At 51.5% G+C, this 18,476-nt stretch overlaps 7 protein-coding genes across 7 annotated transcripts; 3 read left to right on the top strand and 4 right to left on the bottom strand.

Annotated features, from left to right (window-relative positions):
* Positions 1–3,843: 3,843 nt before the first annotated feature.
* DACRYDRAFT_114507 (sulfate adenylyltransferase) lies at positions 3,844–5,884 on the top strand (the record flags this gene model as incomplete). Its single annotated transcript, XM_040769833.1, has 5 exons — positions 3,844–3,900; positions 3,954–4,034; positions 4,084–4,498; positions 4,550–5,632; positions 5,683–5,884. 5 exons carry the CDS (start codon positions 3,844–3,846, stop codon positions 5,796–5,798), a joined length of 1,752 nt encoding a protein of 583 aa, XP_040630989.1. The 3' UTR covers positions 5,799–5,884.
* A 12-nt stretch (positions 5,885–5,896) lies between these two features.
* DACRYDRAFT_48367 (uncharacterized protein) lies at positions 5,897–6,610 on the bottom strand (the record flags this gene model as incomplete). Its single annotated transcript, XM_040774827.1, has 2 exons — positions 5,897–6,140; positions 6,189–6,610. Coding segments are annotated over 2 exons (666 nt in total), but the record flags the coding sequence as incomplete, so codon positions are not given.
* Positions 6,611–7,675: 1,065 nt separating this feature from the next.
* On the top strand, positions 7,676–8,783 carry DACRYDRAFT_98880 (proline imino-peptidase; the record flags this gene model as incomplete). The annotated part of the gene is made up of 3 exons (XM_040777553.1): positions 7,676–7,949; positions 8,001–8,477; positions 8,528–8,783. The coding sequence occupies exons 1-3, from the start codon at positions 7,786–7,788 to the stop codon at positions 8,781–8,783; spliced, it is 897 nt and encodes a 298-aa protein (XP_040630987.1). The 5' UTR covers positions 7,676–7,785.
* Positions 8,784–8,940: 157 nt separating this feature from the next.
* Positions 8,941–10,948, bottom strand: DACRYDRAFT_105160 (uncharacterized protein; the record flags this gene model as incomplete). The annotated part of the gene is made up of 2 exons (XM_040768049.1): positions 8,941–10,861; positions 10,914–10,948. The coding sequence occupies 2 exons, from the start codon at positions 10,946–10,948 to the stop codon at positions 8,941–8,943; spliced, it is 1,956 nt and encodes a 651-aa protein (XP_040630986.1).
* A 1,193-nt stretch (positions 10,949–12,141) lies between these two features.
* On the bottom strand, positions 12,142–13,497 carry DACRYDRAFT_20738 (voltage-gated potassium channel subunit beta-1 channel subunit beta-1). Its single transcript, XM_040772059.1, has 3 exons — positions 13,443–13,497; positions 13,021–13,384; positions 12,142–12,967 (listed from the first exon to the last, which is right to left on the bottom strand). Exons 1-3 carry the CDS (start codon positions 13,479–13,481, stop codon positions 12,297–12,299), a joined length of 1,074 nt encoding a protein of 357 aa, XP_040630985.1. The 5' UTR covers positions 13,482–13,497; the 3' UTR covers positions 12,142–12,296.
* Positions 13,498–14,091: 594 nt separating this feature from the next.
* Positions 14,092–15,607, bottom strand: DACRYDRAFT_114503 (uncharacterized protein; the record flags this gene model as incomplete). The annotated part of the gene is made up of 7 exons (XM_040769832.1): positions 14,092–14,532; positions 14,583–14,664; positions 14,726–14,914; positions 14,964–15,153; positions 15,202–15,272; positions 15,321–15,527; positions 15,577–15,607. 7 exons carry the CDS (start codon positions 15,605–15,607, stop codon positions 14,325–14,327), a joined length of 978 nt encoding a protein of 325 aa, XP_040630984.1. The 3' UTR covers positions 14,092–14,324.
* A 229-nt stretch (positions 15,608–15,836) lies between these two features.
* Positions 15,837–18,472, top strand: DACRYDRAFT_105157 (uncharacterized protein; the record flags this gene model as incomplete). Its single annotated transcript, XM_040768048.1, has 2 exons — positions 15,837–16,831; positions 16,879–18,472. The coding sequence occupies 2 exons, from the start codon at positions 15,837–15,839 to the stop codon at positions 18,470–18,472; spliced, it is 2,589 nt and encodes an 862-aa protein (XP_040630983.1).
* Positions 18,473–18,476: the final 4 nt, after the last annotated feature.

Genomic DNA, 18,476 nt, shown 5'->3' with positions numbered 1-18,476 from the left:
CATGCTAAAAAGGCTATTGCAGATTTCCATAGGCTTTACCCCTCTGCTCCCAGAAGGATTTCAGCCATCACCTTTGATAGGCTTCACTTCCAACCACTCATTAACTATACTATACCACCTAAAAGGGTTCTCTTTGATTGGACATCTGGAAAGAAGAAGGGAAAAGCAGAAGAAGGAGTATCAACATGCTGGGACAGCATGTCTAGAAGGGGGGGTGATGTCAGGGCACCAGCTCATTGCTTGGTCAAGAGACATGACTAAGCCTTTATGACATGGAAGTAGCTGGTATACCTTGGCATGTGCTGGAACCTGCTGGAAGGATTGGATGGTCAGGTGACCTGCTGTGCATGGCTGTGCATGACCTCATATGACCTCATCCTTGGTCATATGACCTGATCACCTGACTAGGCTGAGTAAGCAAGATGTTCTAGCAGGTTCCACCACAGAGGTATAAATATAAGGCCTACTCTGCCTGGGACTGTCTCTTCAGACTTGGTCTCTTAGGATCATCCACAGATACCTATACTGTAGATAGGTCTTAGTCATCAGGTCTACTCCACTTCCTTGTTGCCTGCTTAGACTCTTGGCACTCTTAGGTGAGCAGACTTAGTCAGCCTGTGTTGCCCTAACACTGTGCCTCAGAGGTTCAACTTCTCCATTTCAAACAACCATTGCACTACCAGCCCCTCCAGAGCATCAAGAGCTTGATTGTAGCTGTGTTGTGCAAGAGTGAGCTCAGCTTGCTTCCATGCAGATGAATCGGGTGTCCATTGCTCCATGTCAAGCAAGGCTTCATATTGCAAGGCCAAGTGCTCAAAGTGCTCATGACCTCGTAACATGGCATTGTAATTGGCTTGCAGAGCCCTTTGCCTTGATGTAGTGGGCATGTTGTTGAAGGTCTTGGACATCATGTTGATCAACAAGTCGGAGGTTTTAAGCTTCTCCCTGATCAAGAATTAGATGGGCTCAAGCAAGCAAGAATGCACCCACATATAGATGTCTAGCTGTTTTAGTGTGTCCAAGTACTGGAAAGCTGTCTCGTTTTCTTCAGGTTCATGTTGAACATTGTTGAAGTAGTCTTGCTCCTCCTGGATGTACCACCAGATGTTGTCATCTGATATCTTCTGCTCCACTTGGACTTGACAGAGCTGGGGCTTGGTGTCAGAAATGATGCTCAAGGCCACAGCATAACTCTTGTGCAAGATATCGGCTGTGTAATACTTAAGTAAGGCATGAAATGATCCAGGAAGAAGATGCTTTACCAAGTCCAGCCCACCGGTTCTCATCCCATCAACTCCAGAAGAAGTGCAAGGTCATGTGGCAGTGGTAGGCAGAGGCATGGCAGAAGAGATGTGTGGTGAGGTTTTGCTTAGAGAACACCCACTTGTTTGTCTCGAATGTCTCCAAGCCGGCAGTCATGAGGAAGCAGGGGTGAAAGCACAGCTGGCACTTGCGGTTGTGCACATATCCATGGAACGCACTGATGTACATGTGGAAATTTGTGTCTTGAACTTGCTGGGCAAGCAAACTTGAGGACAACATCTTGCTGTGGTCACAGCCAACATTGTACCCAACAGCAAGATTGGGCCTGTACATAGACAAGAGCTTGCCTATACACGCAAGTGGGTACTTTGACCTACTGGCAGATCAGCAAGTGCATGGGCTTGAGGGGGTGGAACATGTACAACTCACTGCTCTGCAGCATGTCTGCTGAGCACACAACCATCCCATGATGGCATGTACAAAGAAAGTTGCCAGTAGCATCAAGCCCATCCATCCAGTGCAAGGGCTGTTCCCTTGCATTTGTGGTCTTCCACTTGTTGGTGCAGTTGTCCTCAGCCAGGATGGGCTTGTAGTTGCCTTCATTTGCCTCCTTGATCATGCTCATCTTGTGATGATGGGGGGGTTCCTTCTTGAACTGGTCAACATATGTGGGTGACAACAGATAGTCACTCTTGAAGGTGCAAAGATCTTGATATCTGGCCCTGGCAAAGCACTTACTTGAGTTGTTCCCATCAAGGCTGACAAGCTTGGCATGAGCAAGCTCAGGTTCTCCTTCAAGCTGTTTGAATGATATGAACTAGTGCATGGTGCTGAACTTTGTGAGATGGCTTACATGGTAGTTGCAAGCAGGACATGTATTCAGAATGCACCAATTTGGTGTGTTGTGGCCCAGAGCATGTTGAACCATGTCTTTGAGTTCAAGAAGGATGAGTACATATGTGTCATATGCTTGCAAAAGCTGCAAGCATAGATGGGATTTGTATGGGCACTAGTGCAAGGGCATGAGCATGGTTCTTAATGTCAGACACCAAATGTACCCCATGTAGATCACAGAGCATGCAAGCAAATGATTCATGAGAAACATATGCTCGCACACATGCATGGTGAAGTACTTCTACCACTCCAATTTCAATGGCCAAGCAAGGTTGAATGGCCAAAGTCAAGAGGTATCCATGTTCCAGAAGATGAACCAGCATCAACTCTCCATCTTGCTCACAAGCAAAACTAGCAGGCTTGATGCCTAGATGGGTTTGCTCTAAGCCAAGGTCAAGCACTGAATATCAACAACATGCACCATCCCAGGTAAGAAGATGGACAACAAGTGCTTCTCCTTGGTTGCCCATTTGGGGGGAGCTTGCTGGCACTGGCAGACCATGTTGCCATTGCAAAAAAGCTTGCACAAGGTCTGGTGCTTGTGTTCTCCAAGAGTTGAAAGAAGAGGCAAGTCAACAAGCATGGGGACCAGATCCAGCTGGATGTCAGGCACAAGGATGAGCATGAAGGTTCATTGTCAATGGACACAAGATGGGGTACTTGAAGCAGGGGCACATACTGACAGAGATGCCACAAACTATTGATTGCACTTTCCTCACCATCTTCTTGTGTCTGAAACAAGTCCATCCCATCACCAGCATCCATCTCCATGAACACATTATGCCCATCACTTGCCCCATGCATGTTGCCTTCAGCTTGTTGGTGAGCAGTGAGAATTTGAGTGAGGTACTGGTTCACATGTGCTTCTTCAGGCGTGGCTACATGTGGTGAGTGAAGAATATGTGGAGATGAGGTCAAAACCATACAGGCCATGTGCTTCACTCTAGCCTCATGCTCCTCACATTCATGCTGTTCCTTTGCCTCAAGTGTAAGTGTGTGGGTGTGTTGATTGTTGGTACTTGAGGAAGCTGTTGTGCTCATTGAATCATCAGCTGAGCTGCTGGCAAGCCAGCAGGCCACAAGCTCATCCCGCAAGGCCATCAGGTTGACTATGCCAGCAATGGGCTTCCCTTTGTTGACTGAGGCCTTGTATACACCCAGTCTTGCACTTTGTGAACTTGAGCTTGGGGCAAATTTAGATTTAAGGCATCCACTTTGAGTGGACCTTGATGTTGAGCTTGACATTGGGGCCATGGAGCAGTATGCAAGAGTAAAATTAATCAACTAAGAGTACAGCAGCAAGGAGAGGGACAATGACAAAGTGCTTGATTGTCATTGTTGTTATTGGAACTGGTGCAGGCTGCATCAGGGTCTTAGGGCCTGGATGATTGCTGGATGAGACACAACTGGGGATCATCCACAAGTACGTGGGAGAGGCGAGCACCGCCTCCACCACAAGTTCGTGGCAAATGGTTCGAGTTACGGGCCGCATTCAGGGTGCAACTCCCAAGCGCACGCCACGTTAAGCACGCAATTCACTCAACGCCAACTTTCTCCTACGCTGATACCAAAAAAAAATGTGTGGGATCCCTCAGGCAACACACCGCTTTGCACAACATAAAAGCACGGCCCCCAGCATTCACCTGCCAGCAGGATAGCGACATAGTCTCTTGGGATTGCGCAAAGATGCCCCACACTCAAATCGAACCCATAAACAACGCCCCGCACGGAGGTGTATTGAAGGTGAGCTAGACTCTTGGGAAACGCAACATTAGCTCACGACGCGATCGGTGTAGGACCTCGTCGTCCGTGATGAGCCTATGAGAGAGAAGCTTCTTCTTGAGGCCGAGAGACTTCAGGAGATCATTCTAACCGACGTGCGTACGCTTTCCTTAACACACCCCTCCTCCCTCATCTTGCTCTCAGCGCCAAATATGCGATCTGGAGCTCATTCTCAATGGAGGCTTCAGCCCACTCGAAGGATTCATGAACCAGGCCGACTACACCAGCGTCGTAGAAACCATGCGTCTTGCCGATGGGACGCTTTTCCCCATACCCATCACCCTTGACGTTTCAGCTGGCGATGTGAAGACCCTCGGCATCGCACCCAACGCTCGCATCGCCCTCCGCGATCCCCGGGATGACACGTTACTCGCTGTTCTTACTGTGCAAGATGTGTACACGTACAACAAGAAAAACGAGGCCGTCAAGGTCTTCGGCGCCGATGACATTGCCCATCCGGCTGTCAAGTACTTGTACGATCGATGCAAGGAGTACTATGTTGGAGGCAAGCTGCAGGCAATCAAGCTTCCCACCTACTTTGACTATGTCGCACTTCGATGTACGCACGTCATTCCCATTGGTCTATACCCACTCTGACTGACTGAATCAGATACACCTACTGAGCTGCGCGCTCATTTCAACAAGCTTGCATGGCGTAAGGTTGTCGCTTTCCAGACGCGCAACCCCATGCACCGTGCTCATCGTGAACTGACCGTGCGCGCCGCTCGCCTCCGTCAGGCGAACGTTCTCATCCATCCCGTTGTGGGCATGACCAAGCCAGGGGATGTAGACCACTACACTCGCGTACGGGTGTACCAGTCTATCCTCCCTCGTTACCCGAACGGGATGGCACATCTCGCCCTCCTCCCGCTCGCTATGCGCATGGCTGGGCCTCGTGAAGCTGTGTGGCACGCTATAATCCGCAAGAACTTCGGTGCGACGCACTTCATCGTAGGACGTGATCATGCTGGTCCGGGAAAGAATAGCCAGGGCAAGGACTTCTATGGGCCGTACGACGCACAGGAGCTCGTGACTAAGTTCCAAGAGGAACTTCACATCGAGATGGTTCCTTTCCAACAAATGACCTATGTTCCCTCGTTGGACGAGTATCAGCCTGTGGATGAAGTCGTACCGGGTACGCAGACGCTCGATATATCTGGTACTGAACTTCGCAAGCGCCTGCGCACGAGTGCTCCCATCCCCGACTGGTTCTCGTACGATCCCGTGGTCAAAGTTCTTCGCAAAAGCTATCCACCCCGGGACAAGCAGGGTTTCGTGCTCTTCCTCACTGGGCTGTATAACTCTGGCAAGGATACGATTGCTCGCGCCCTGCAGACCGTGCTCAACCAACAGGGCGGACGCAGTGTCTCCCTCCTGCTGGGCGAGACTGTTCGTTCGGAGCTGTCGTCCGACCTCGGATTTTCACGTGATGACAGGCATACGAACATTCAGCGCATTGCATTCGTCTCCGCTGAGCTGACCCGTGCGGGTGCAGCCGTCATTGCTGCACCCATCGCGCCGTATGCGGACTCGCGCAAGGCGGCGAAGGAAACGATCATGAGCACGGGGGGATCGGGTGCCAACTTCTTCCTCATCTACGTCGCTACTCCCCTCGAGCATTGTGAAAAGCACGACAAGAGAGGCAACTACGCCAAGGCGAGAAGGGGAGAGATCAAGGGCTTCACCGGAATTGGTAGGAAGGCGGTACTTGGTTTGACAAATTCGAGCTCATCTATTGGCCAGATGATCCTTATGAAGCTCCCACGGATGCTGACCTTGTGGTGGACATCTCTAAACAGACGGTCCCGGAAATTGTCCACAACATTGTCCTCCTTTTGGAGTCAAGCAACCTTATCTAGACAATCTAGAGTCACGCGGAACAGATCGTGAATCCTGGTCTTGGTCATTATAGAATACAATGTATTTATACCGAGTTACACAAATGTTGTCACTGTCATTACGTTCCCGTCCTTCGTCCGATTAACCGCACTACCTTGATATAAATGTCCCCTTGCGGCCAGCCCAGGAGGTCCCAACACACTTTGCACACAAAGCAGGGGCTATTATCCAACCTAAGGTCGCCACTCACGGCGAGAATAGCCGGTAGAACTTTACACACACCGCAGTTGGGTGTAATGCTGGCAGGAAGGAATGTCGTTATAGGATAGTCTATTCTTTGGGGCTCTGAAGGATGATGCAGGCTGACACACGTCAGTATCGGATGATGGGAGGAAAAAAGTTTGCCTCACTGAATGTCGTCGACAGTCCATACATGCTCGCACATTCCAGCATGAAAGATCCAGTAAGGATAGTTCATGCGCAGGGACAAGCTTCCTATTCGCACGTCCTTCAGCTCGAGAGAGCTGTGTCCTATCTCAGATGGAGAAGGAGTCTGCGAATTAAGCTTCTGGAGCAGCATGGTGACACTATGAGCATCTTCAGGATGTTGACCATACATCACGTCTTCTATCCCGATACATGCACGATCCAGAAGATCGATTTCGGGAAACATACGATCAGCAGCGTGAGGAATGGAGGTACTTTGACAAGGAATGATTTTCAGCAGATCCGCGAGTGTGTTGCTGGCGAGCAGCTCGTGGGAGGATGACAGCCGCAGCCCATGAGGCCACACCGAGTGAGCGGTGTAGACGGAGACGGAAATTACCACTTCAGGATCGTTTTGATTATCATCCACTTCATGAGTATGAGATGGGTTGATTGGGCACGCCTAGGAACGTGTCAGGACAATTATCAACCAAGGGAGGTATGGCTCATACCGCGTGATCCATGACGCTTCGCAAGCTGTTCTGATCTGTCATCCGCGGTCGACGAACAAAGAATCGAGATTGAGGCGATAGTCTAGACATCCCGGTCAGCTGAGTAAGGATGACTTGCTCACAATGAGTACAACGAACCTCGAGGCGATTCGCAACTTCGTTTCATCGAGCTCTTCGCGAATATACGCGACTTCAGGTATTCTCTCTGATACGGTGTCAGACCTTAGTATTCCACTGTTGCATTGAGACCCATGCAAACCTGTAACATGGCTTGAGAGAGCTTCGGGCTCAGCTGATTCCTGATTATTAGGGCGACGGCGTTTTCGATGCCTTGTCCCTTGAGCGTTTGGCCCGCCAATGCTTGGACTGCTCTTCGACGGCTGGAACACTTGTTCAGCAGCGACACCATGGCGTCTTTTGAGGTATGTGAAAACAGAGGGGAGCTCAATCAGCTGATTCAGGTCTCCTTTGAGATCGTCCAGGCTGACAATCGCGTTAATCAAGCGTCAACATGTTGTGAGGACTTAGCTCACCTGCATCTCATTCCCAACCCTTCTTCCTCAGGGCTCAGTACATGATCATCCTGGATTCTGTCCGATGCGTTCTGAGCATCTGACAAGAAGCTAGCAATGTCAACAGATTGCGATGGGGGACCGATGTAGAAGTCTTCGTGCCAAGGGTAGGTGGACGACGCTTTCGCGTTTAGCGTCATTTGCAGTTGATCGACCAATCACGAGTTACACAACTCTCAGAAGTTGAATTACGTTCAGCGAGAAGGCTAGTTGATAACGGTACCGGCGGCCGGCCTTGGGCGCCATGAGGTCGTTGTCTTCCACATTCCAGTTGGGTCAAAGAGAAAACATGTAGACCATGCGCTGTCCAGTGAAGAACGCGTGATGATCCCGGCGGTTACCCCGGAGGAAGATCCATCATCAAGGGCGGCTAGGAGTCACAACCCCGCAAGTACTCGCCAGCGAACCCAGCTTGGCTGTTCATAAAAAGGTGACGGTTGATGGGTGCAGGATAAAGCACTGGTCCTCAGTCCAGTTCTCGCTGTCATTTGAACATTATGGCTTCCACTCGTACGGGCAACATACCCTTCCGGGAATGGGAAACGCATTACGAAATTTTTGGCGATCTCGAAAAGTCATCGCATCCTCCGCTAGTCGTGCTCCATGGTGGACCCGGAGCTACATACCGGTATCTTTTACCTATCGCTGGCATAACGGAGAAGTGAGTTTCCATATGTTTAAGTTTTGGTCGTCCTTGACGACTGAATGATAGATTCGGCATCCCGGTCATCTTCTATGACCAACTGGGATGTGGCGAGTCGACACATCTACTTGACCAGCCCAAGGAGTTTTGGAGCGTCGATCTATTCCTCGAGGAACTCGACAATGTCCTCGAAAAGCTTGGAATCAAGGATAACTATTACCTCCTGGGCAACTCATGGGGCGGCATGCTCGGGTCTCAGCATGCTGTCGCCAAACCGAAGGGGTTGAAGAAGCTTGTCCTGGCCTGCACATTGCCCAAGACGCGCATGTGGGCGGATTCGTGCATGCGCTTGCGTGCAGCCATGCCAGATGATGGGGGTGCGAAGCTAGAGAAGCATGAGACTGAAGGGACAACAGATTCGGCGGAGTACGAGCAATTGTCAGAGTGGTTCGACTCGCACCACGGGTGTCGCGTTCGGCCACTCCCAGAGGTGGTTAGAGCCACCTACGAGTATCTAGGCAAGAATCACGTCGTCAATGATGCTATGTAAGTCTACTCGGGAGCTATCATGATCCCAGCTGACATCTGTCAACTAGGTTTGGACCGAAGGATACTGACCCCACTGGCAATATCAAGGATTGGTCAATCATCGACCGTCTGCACGACATCGAAGCTCCCACTATGGTCTGCCACGGCGCATACGATCCGGCAGACGACATCGTCGTCAAGCCATTTTTAGACAATATCCCTCATGTGACGAAGTACTTCAAGTTCCCCAATTCATCCCACATGCCCCAAGTGGAGGAGACGGAGTTGTACGTGAAAGAGGTAGGGGAGTGGCTCGCCGCCTGAGATACCTGTTGTTCTTCAGATCCAGTGTTTTTCTTTCGTCGGAAGGTGTAAATTACTTGTGTGAGAAATGGTACTGCTGGTATGCATGTTTCATGTGCAATCGAGACAAACATTATTAAGTCAAATCGAAACCGAAGCGCTCCAAAGTAGTTTTGCGTCAGATCCTTCCCAATCCTGACAACGCAACGCATCCCGCCCAAATCATATGCATCGCCTGCCTGCCTCCTGGCGTCACCACCGTGTTCTTCCATTCCTCAGGATACTGATGCCAGACGCCGTCCGCCTCTTTCATCTTGGTAAGACCCACCTCTCGTAATGTCTCAGGAACAAATTCCACGCCTTGCAGTGGGCTTTCACAAAACCCAATGAGCTGCAGTGGCACGCGCCGTTGAGATCGAGATTTGGGAGGTGAACTTCGCTGAGGCACAGGTAACTCGTCTTGCTGGATTGGTCGTGCCAGAATCCGATATGAGCGGAACTTGGCATAGAAGGCGGCAAGGTCTTCGTTGAAATGCTGATGCCGAAGTTCTTGCGCTGGAGACATCGGGATACTTGATGTAATAACCCAAGGAACATAACATATCAGCAAGTGCGCAGTTGACATTCCGCCCTCTTGATTCTGTGGGTTCTTGGCATTCGGATCCACAAGAGCATCTCTCGAATCCGGATGTTGTTTGTCGTTGGTCTTCTCACTTCGAAAAGATACAATCATACAGACGTCTTCGGGTCCCACATCCATCAGCATCGTGAACGGTTGTGGCTCTTTCATCAGCTTCTGCTCAGTCAGCGTACTCACAGAAGGTCGTGAGAGGACTGGCGATAAAGCTGTGGGTGAAGGTGGAGCCCGCGAATCTGGAAGAATCGGTGGTGGGAATTTAAACGCCCTCTTAACGAAGTCCATGAGGTTGGCTTGTTGTGGGCGTGATCGATAGACAGAATCGCCGGTCGAGGACTGTCCGAGGCGGCTGATAGAAGAAGGTCGCTTTTTCAGTTTCGGTGGTATTCTTTGAGTTTCTCCAGAGATGCCCGGAAGCTCTATGACAGCTGTCACCGCGCGACTTGCAAGCTCCTCTCGTTGTCGTTGAAGATAGACTTCCTCGTGGAGTGCGCGAGAAGCAAGCATGATTCCGTCTTCGCAGTCCACCGCTTTCACTGTTCCTTCAAATTCTGACAAGGTGTGCTGGAAAAATATGCTTGTATCTTTGCTTACGTTCATGAGAACTCGCACAGTTGGAAAGACCGAATCGCTGGTAGAGACTCCAAGGCTCGTAATATAGATGCAAAGGCCGCTTGGCTCCGGTTTGGATAGCTGGCTGATGCGGTAAGTCCCCAGCAGTGGACATGTCCAGATAGCAGCAGTGCGACCGAATGAAGGTTCAGTATCCACTGTGGTCTTCAAGCGTATTGACCACGCGATTTTGCTGGCGGCGTACTCAGGATCATCTGCAGCTACCATAGATAGGAAAGGATCGGGTCCGTCGGTCGAGTCGGGCCCTTGTGATGATCGTACGTGGTCAGATGTTCCTGGAGGTGCGGAATAGCCTCCAAGCAAGAAGCCCCCATGGGCGAGCATGTCGTCAAAGTCGAAATCCCACGGTTGGCTGAGATGGCTCGGTCCTGGCTCGGATCTTGAGAAATCGAAGTTCGGATCTATGGCACTACCCCGTCGACTATATCCTCCAACAGAAGATGCAGGGATCGATATCGGAAGGCTAGGACGACGATCGTCTACGAAGGTTACAGAGGACTTGCGAACGGGATGCGCGGCAGGTAAGTGGAGAAGGGAATCGGGTACAGCAGCTCTCGGTGTGGCTCCCCATTGTAAAGGAGGGCCTTTGCTGCGAACCGCCTGAGTATGGTATGAGGATAGTACGGGCTGCGGCAAATCCGAGATTGTTAAAACAGGCGGCGCGACACCGGGAGTCGTATAACACGACGAAAAGCTGGCGGTGTGACGAGTTATGGCTATCGACACAACCGACGGCCGTGATAAAGAAGGATCTCGCAATTGGTGCGAAAGGCCAGATAGACGGCGTGAGTTGCTTTCTGTAATGGAAAGGCCATTGCTCAGGCCCGGACTAATGTGGTGTCAGTTTCTTGGTTCTGGTGTCGGAGCAGGCTATGCAATACCTGGCCAGGTATCCGACACCTTCTTGCTCGGACATAGCGGTCAGTTCTCCAGGGTCAGGCCTGAAGTAGCTTGAGAGAAGGCAGCCGAGGGTAGAGAGAAAGGCGATTAGACTTGTCCGCAAGGTTTTAGGTGTAGATGTGGCTTGAGGGCAATCCGAAGGCCCCTCTGCAGATTGTCGAGGAGACAATACTCCTGGGAGGACCATTCGTCGTAACTCTTAAGCATAAAGAAAGAGGAGAGGAGACGGGCATACTGCCTTGATCATTCACAGAAGAGGCGGGGAGAACGCCCACTTAGGACACAACAAAAGGCGCATCCAAGGACAGGGTCGGGAAGCATGGCGACACGTGGCGCACGTGGAACGAGAGTTGGGCACGCGATTGTCTACCATCCCTAAGAGGTGCTGTTGACAACGCCCCAATCTTAGGTTCATTCCGAGGTTGAAAATTGCCCCAGACGATGGTATTTTTTGCCCTTTCACGTTATTACCGTTCGGCATCCTCGAAACTGCATTGCGATCTGCCAGCAGGCTTGGTTCTTGGGATTGTCCATAATATTCGATTGGGGATGTCCCCGTAGAAACGGTCCACGGGATTCCATGTGCTTCTATCTCTAGTATACTAGTTTAAATTTGTCCTCTCGTTTATTGATCCTGCAAAGTAGATTTCGCGCGCACGCAACAGATCACCGCTGGTGACTGCGCGGGAAAGCGTCACACAAATGTTGCTATACGCCAATCGGCAGAGTCTGACATGTCGGGACGGAACGATGATTTGAACATCGGCCGGCCGTCGGCGTTTAAACGACATTCCATTCACCCTGCAAATAGGCGTACTCATTTCTAGTTCGTGAGCTCCAGTTCGTCTGACTCGGCAGATGGCGGCACGGACGGAATCAAAATGGCGAACTGAGGCCTCCAATTCGCATCCAGTTCGTGGGTTGTAGTTCATAGTTGGGTTGTCGATCGATGCCATGCCAACGTGCTGTGTTCGACGGGGGAATGAATACAGAAGATAGAGATTGCACGGAGTTGACGACATCCCGCTCAGGTACCATGCTTTCGTTCGTGGTTTGTGGGCCAGTTCGTCGGATAGAAGCACGGGAAGCATGATGGAAGGGGTTTCTGGGGTCCCAGAGCACATGCTGCACCCGCACAAACTGCCTCACGAACTAGAAATGAGTATGGCTAATGTCACACACATTTCATATCACACATCGAGAGGTCTATCATATTTCATATTCACACTAAAAGACAACATATGTGATCGAAAGGATCTACACGACGTGCCATGTCCCGCTATGAGCGACTATTTTTACCTGTCAAGATCATGTTGTCTCCTTGACTCTATAGCCATCACTATATATTAGATATCCTTCAGCATTTAAACCAGGGCACCACGAACACCACGGCCGTAGTTGGGCTCCGCCGCGGGCTTGTTGTCCAGAATATCATCGATTTCAGCCAGAGCTTCAGGGGTGAGCTTGGGAATGATCTCGAGCGCCTTCAGGTTGTCGTACACCTGCTGGGGCTTGGAGGCACCAAGGATGACGGTGGAGGCACCTGGGTGAGCAGCAGCCCAAGCAAGGGCGAGGGTCGCGACAGTGCAGCCGTATTTGGTCTCAGCAAGCTTGGTGAGCTTGCGCACCTTCTCGATCTTCTCCTGCCCCTCGGGCTTCTGCAGCTGCTCGATGGTGTTCTTGAAGAAGTCGGCATTGGTTGTGAAACGGGAATCTGCGGGAATGCCATCGTTGTACTTGCCGGTAAGGATACCGGAAGCGAGAGCAGACCAGATGGTGGTACCATACTGGTACTTCTTGTACAGGTGGTCGTACTCGCTCTCGAACCGCTGACGGTGGAAGCAGTTGTACTGGACCTGGTCGCAGATGGGAGCAATGAGACCGAGCTTCTCGGAGATGTTCATTGCCTCCTCGATCTGGCGAGCAGACCACTCGGAGGTACCCCAGTAGAACGCCTTGCCGGAGTTGATCAGGTAGTCGAAGGCACGGACGATCTCCTCCATTGGCACAGTAACATCGGGACGATGGGCGAAAACTACAATGAACCATTAGGGCTGATGGGGAAGTTTTGGGCGCATATATGCGTACCGACGTCAACATAGTCCATCTGGAGACGCTCCAGTGACTCGTTCAGACCCTCGATCAGATGCTTCCTGCTCAACCCCTTGTCATTCGGGCCTGGCCTCCTCACACCGAAAAAGATCTTGGTAGTGATGATGAGGTCGGTTCTGCGCCAGCCGCACTCCTTGACCACACGGCCCATCTCACGCTCACACTCGCCAGCCTCGTAGCCCTCGGCAGTGTCGAACATGTTGATACCGGCCTCGAAGGCAGCCTTCATCACTTCCTTGACGGGGTCGCCCTTAACGGTACCACCGTAGGTAAGCCAGCCACCGAGAGAGAAGACAGGAACACGGAGACCGCTGGGGCCGAGGTTCCTGAAGACCATGCCCTGAATGAATGATGATGTGAGCTTGTCTACCCCCGATGACGTGTCAAGACAATCATACCTTGGGCTGATACTCATATGATGCCTTGAAGTTGGCCATTGTGATAAGATGTTACTTGTGGGGGGTGAAGATGGGGATTGGGAGGAAGAGCAAGGATAAGGCACTGGGTCTTGACCGGGGACCGGTTGGGTCGGGTATTTATATGCCGAGTTTGTCGTATCTTTGGACCGCGTCACCCTGAAAGACGATGAACGCAAGCGTATCCATGTGGAGTTGTGGTGTTGGGTGATGGGGGTTATGAGAAGGTCAACCTCCACCTCGCTGGCCAATGATCATCCGCCGTCAGAGTCGTCGACCGGAGCTAATCCCTGCGCGTGATAGGCTGGGGTTCTGCCGTCAAGGGTGACGTTTCTCTCACTTTCGCCGATCGGTCCTTTCCCACCACTGTCAGGCTATTGTTATAGGAAAATCACAGGATCGAGGGATATCGGCATTAACGTAGCGATGGTGTTCCATATGAACGGCGTGTGCATAACGATAAAAAGATCGGTAATTCCATCACATACCCGCCAGCTCGCAGTTAAGTGGACTGGATACAATAATAGTGGATTTCCTACGCATTCGCAGGGTTCGCTTGTACCTCCACACCATTTGCATGACCAGGGACATGTTCGTCTCACTCATAAAACTCAGGTACTTGGCTTGTTGGGTATACGTGAGGCGATGGGAGGTGTCCTTGGAGATCTTCCTCTCGTCTCACCTGAATTTTCAACCGCCGCCTGAGACATATTGGGCTCTGTCTGGAGGGTCCGACGCAGAGCCACGACTTGGTGCTCACAACCTTCTCCCGCTCCACTGGATCCAATACGCTTTATACATCTGCAGGGTGGAATGATCGCGATGTCATACAGCGCGGCCATCTCCATTGGCTGTGCATCGCTCTCATGTCTTCTTAGTGAAGAATGTCGACAGCTTCGCCATTCCTGCCACGTTGGCCTTCTTTGGTTTCTCCACACCAAAAGATCCTTTGTTGGGCTTCTTGTTCGTTGCGTTGGTGGCGTCTTTCAGTTTCGGCTCATCACCAGCGCGGGTGATTGCTGCTTGGGCCTCACCGGCGATCGCTTTGAGGTGGGCCTCCAAGCGGGTGAAGCTGCGAAACATCTTAGATGAGCCTTCTGAGCCCACGTAGACTACACGCACTCGTAAGACTCAAGTAACTTCTCCCTCCAGGTTGGCGAAAGATACTGAGACAGAAGCTCGCATGAAGCCTTCGTTCTTGCCTCTAATATGACATCGTCAACATTAACTCCTGAGATATATGCGCTACATGTAGTTGTACTTACGAGAGAGTAGCAGTTCGTCCGTTCCAGCATTGTCTATGCCTACTGCCAGACCGTCCTTCGCCAACGACCGCTGTAATGAAGGGAACGTCGCGAACGTTGAAGCCGAAGACATCGCAGATACTTTCGCTCGTAGCATATCCATAGCTTTAGGAGGTGCGAATTTGAATACTTCAAGTTCAGGTGCAGGTTCTATTTGCCCCGCGTTAACATGCATTCGAAGAGCGCCAGACGGACGTACCCTTTACGTCACATATTCGCCGCAGGGCTTCGCAAACACAACCCACCTCTCCCATTGCTGAAATATCTGCGGCATCGATAACTGGTGTTATTACAGAAGCATCCTCTGTTGTTGGCGGTGAATTGATGAAGACATTGGCTATCTCGTCCACAAGGTCTTGATGCGGCAGGTATCGAGCATTCGTGCCTTCCTATGGACAGGTTCAGACGCGCTGTTTCATGATAGTGAACATGCAAACCGGTAAGAGCTGCAGAAGTGGAATGAGGAGGAATATCGGATCAATGGGCGCCAGGACGAGAAGCTTGCCATCTACGCCATCAATCAAAATCCGGAGCTATTGGGCAGCAATAAACGGACCTGATACGAGCTCTCCCGGAGTCATAAACCACGACCTCTTTGCATCGGGAGAAATTGATTGGAGCTCGAGAATTCCATTCGCACCTGTTTTTCCATCTGCGGAGGCGGGCCTGCTGAAGGGAAGAAATAAGGCAGGGAGGCCTGTTCGAGGATGTGGTAGGCGTAAACAACGCGAAGTATTCTGGGCTTCAACATAGGATAGAAGTTCTGTAGAATCATCGGAATGGGTTTTACTGGACATTTCTGTCCAACTGACCTTTGGGTATCACAGCTGGATGCGCGGACATGATGAGCAGATGAGAAGAACCACTGCACATGAACACGCGTCAAAGACGCGTCGTGCAAAGGGACGCGTCCAATTGCACCTTGCTTCCCGACCATCGTCTCGGAAAGTACGACCATTAGACATTCCACGTTTTGCGAAACTGGCTTATTGTGATACTCCGAGTTCCCTGCACCCGCCGCTCCTCTCCTGTGTGAATAACTTCCTTCTTGTTCCTGGTTCTTGTCATCAAAATGGCTGAAGCCGCTGCATCACCAGCGGTCGATGCAACTGGCTTATCAATCGACCTGGCTGTCGATTCTAACAATTTCGCGTGCTCTACTTGTCACGAACGTACTTCTAGTGAAGACAGAAGAACGTATCGCGATGTCGGTGTGCAAACGGACCCTCCTAGTCCACCATTAACTCCACAACGCTTGTCTGTTTCTCCTAATCTGATTGACTTTTCTCCTTCCCCTCCTCGCACACCTCCTCGGCGATCGACAACTTCTGTATTGACTGCGATCACTCCTCCCTCTCGGTCTACTACTCCCACTCCATCCACTTATTCGCTTCGTACTCCTACGAAACAACGCGCATATAGCCAGGTCGGTCGCGGCAGGCCTCGTTCCAAGACGCTGTTTGCGCTCGGCGAGGAGGAGCTGTTCAATGCCGATGCGGTGGAAGAACTACAATTACGCTCTTATATTGGACATCCACCTAGTAAGCTGCATATACCTCGCCCTCTCGAACAGATGGACGACAACCAAGATGTTTTTGCCGTTCAATCAACTGATCTTTCTCTCGCACTTGGACGACGCGTTGTCTCAATGCCTACCACTGCTGACAGCGCTGTTCCTACGAATTTTACGAGACCCCGTGCTGTGTCAGACAGTCTTGCTGCCCTTGCTTACGCGGCTGTTCTGCAAGAAGCGGAGATGCTGCTGGATATGGAAGACGCTGAGGCTGCCCTCACTGGTAGATCACTCTCTCATGCGCGGGCCGCCTCATTAGGGCTCTCTGACTCCAGCTCATTGACGTCAATGGAAACGGATGATGATAGCGAAAGTCTTCCTACACCGAACTTGCACCGCGCCGCTCTAGATATCACTCTGGCGAATTCGATAACTTCTGAGAGTTTCTACATGACTGACAAGCCTGGAGAGGACATTGTGTTAGAACCTTCACCTCCAAAAGCGATTCCAGCTCTGCATGGCCCCCTCTCCCTTCCTTACGCGAGGTGTCCGTCGTACGTTGTATTCCAGTGTTTCGATCTTGTCTGATCACACCACCTAGCGGGGCCGAGGGCATCATTGTAGAAGAGCCGGCGACGCTGCATCGAATCGTCTGGGGACTTGAGCACGAACCCCCGAAGTCAGAACACCCGGCCGGTGACGGTGAAGAAATAGGCATGCCGCTTGCTTCGGAGGCCAAATCAGATATTTTGCAGACTGCAATTGAAGAGGTCGTTCAGGCAATGCCCAAGCTTTGCGGCGTGGTGAATAGTGATGGGCTGGCTCGTCGGAGAGCGGCCGACTTAGCACCCCGGCGCAGAACGCTCTCAAGTCCAGCTACGCATACTCCCACCAAGTCGAGCACCTCGAGCCCGATTCGCTCGTCGTTACGTGCCAATGCCCCTCCATTCTTTCCTAGTGCTCCACAAATGCGGCGAGTTACCATCGATCCAGCAATTCTCTATGTTTCTCCGCCGGGTGGCCTGCAATCTCCTATTATTCTGGCGAGCGATCGTCCAGGTGTACAGGCGATGAATGATTCTCAATGGACGCAACTGGCGGAGATCAGAGCTCTCCCTTTTCATGAATTGCATGCTCCTTCGTCCTACGAAATTCCTATCCTGCGTCCCCCTGCGCCGTGTTTCCCGATCGTTGGTGTGCCATACTCTGCAGAAAGCTTGAACCTACTACAACGCCTTACAATGTCCCCTAACAATATCCAGTCAGCCCGCGATCCCCGATCCGAATTAGGACATGGACGACCCTCAACTCTGCTGTCCAGGATGACAAATACGAATCCCAATGTCGCCAGACGGGTTACACACATAACGTCACGACCTCGGGCACAGAGTTCTCCCCCAGTTCCGGTCAATCTGCATCCAGTTTCTCACCTCACTTTCTCAGACGACAACCTTCCACCGCACATTCCGGAAGAAATTGAGATAATCACTACACCAGCTACTCCGGTTACCCCGATTTCGCCATACGTTCCCGCAAATATCGACCGAACCCTCCTCCAAGCCAATGGGATGGCACGTGCGGCAGCCAGAACATGGTCTTTGTCGGAGCAATCTGTACCGACTGCTCCCATCACCACGCAGTCTGCCCCTCCGGTTGACTGGTCTTCGTCCTTCAAGACTTTTTGGAGAGAGCAACAGACTGTACGAGGACAAGAGCAACTGACTGAAAACTTGCTGGGATCACCTATCCGAGAGCATAGTAGCCACGAACATCAACTCACGCCTATTCCACCTCGTCTCCCTTCTGCGCCGCGTTCAGTACCGATGAAGCGACTGATGACCCGTCTGAGCGGCTCGACCTCCCTACCCGCCCTGTCCGAGGTTGAGGAAAACAGTCTGGCTGACAGTCCGGCAAAGCGTTTCCCATCTAGCAGCAGCGAGCCTAGCTCCCTTAGAGCCCCGATCTGGCAACGTCCTCAAAGTGCGCGAAGGAACCCTTCCCCCTCTCGACTGAGCTTGGCCGCACAGACGAAGGCCGACGCAGAAGAATCGGATGATGCTGACGTGTGGATTGAGCGACTTCCAGCCGGTACCAACACTTCGACGACATCCAACAGTTCGTCTTTGGACGAAGAAGTGATCATCTTCCAAGGCTGGAAGAACCCAAAAGGCAAAGGCAGGGGTGTCTCACCTTAGGTCA

Source organism: Dacryopinax primogenitus (assembly GCF_000292625.1).
Source record: "Dacryopinax primogenitus strain DJM-731 SS1 chromosome Unknown DACRYscaffold_4, whole genome shotgun sequence".
Lineage (NCBI taxonomy): Eukaryota > Fungi > Basidiomycota > Dacrymycetes > Dacrymycetales > Dacrymycetaceae > Dacryopinax > Dacryopinax primogenitus.
Note: the sequence above shows the minus strand (reverse complement) of the source record. Positions and strands in the feature narration are given on the sequence as shown.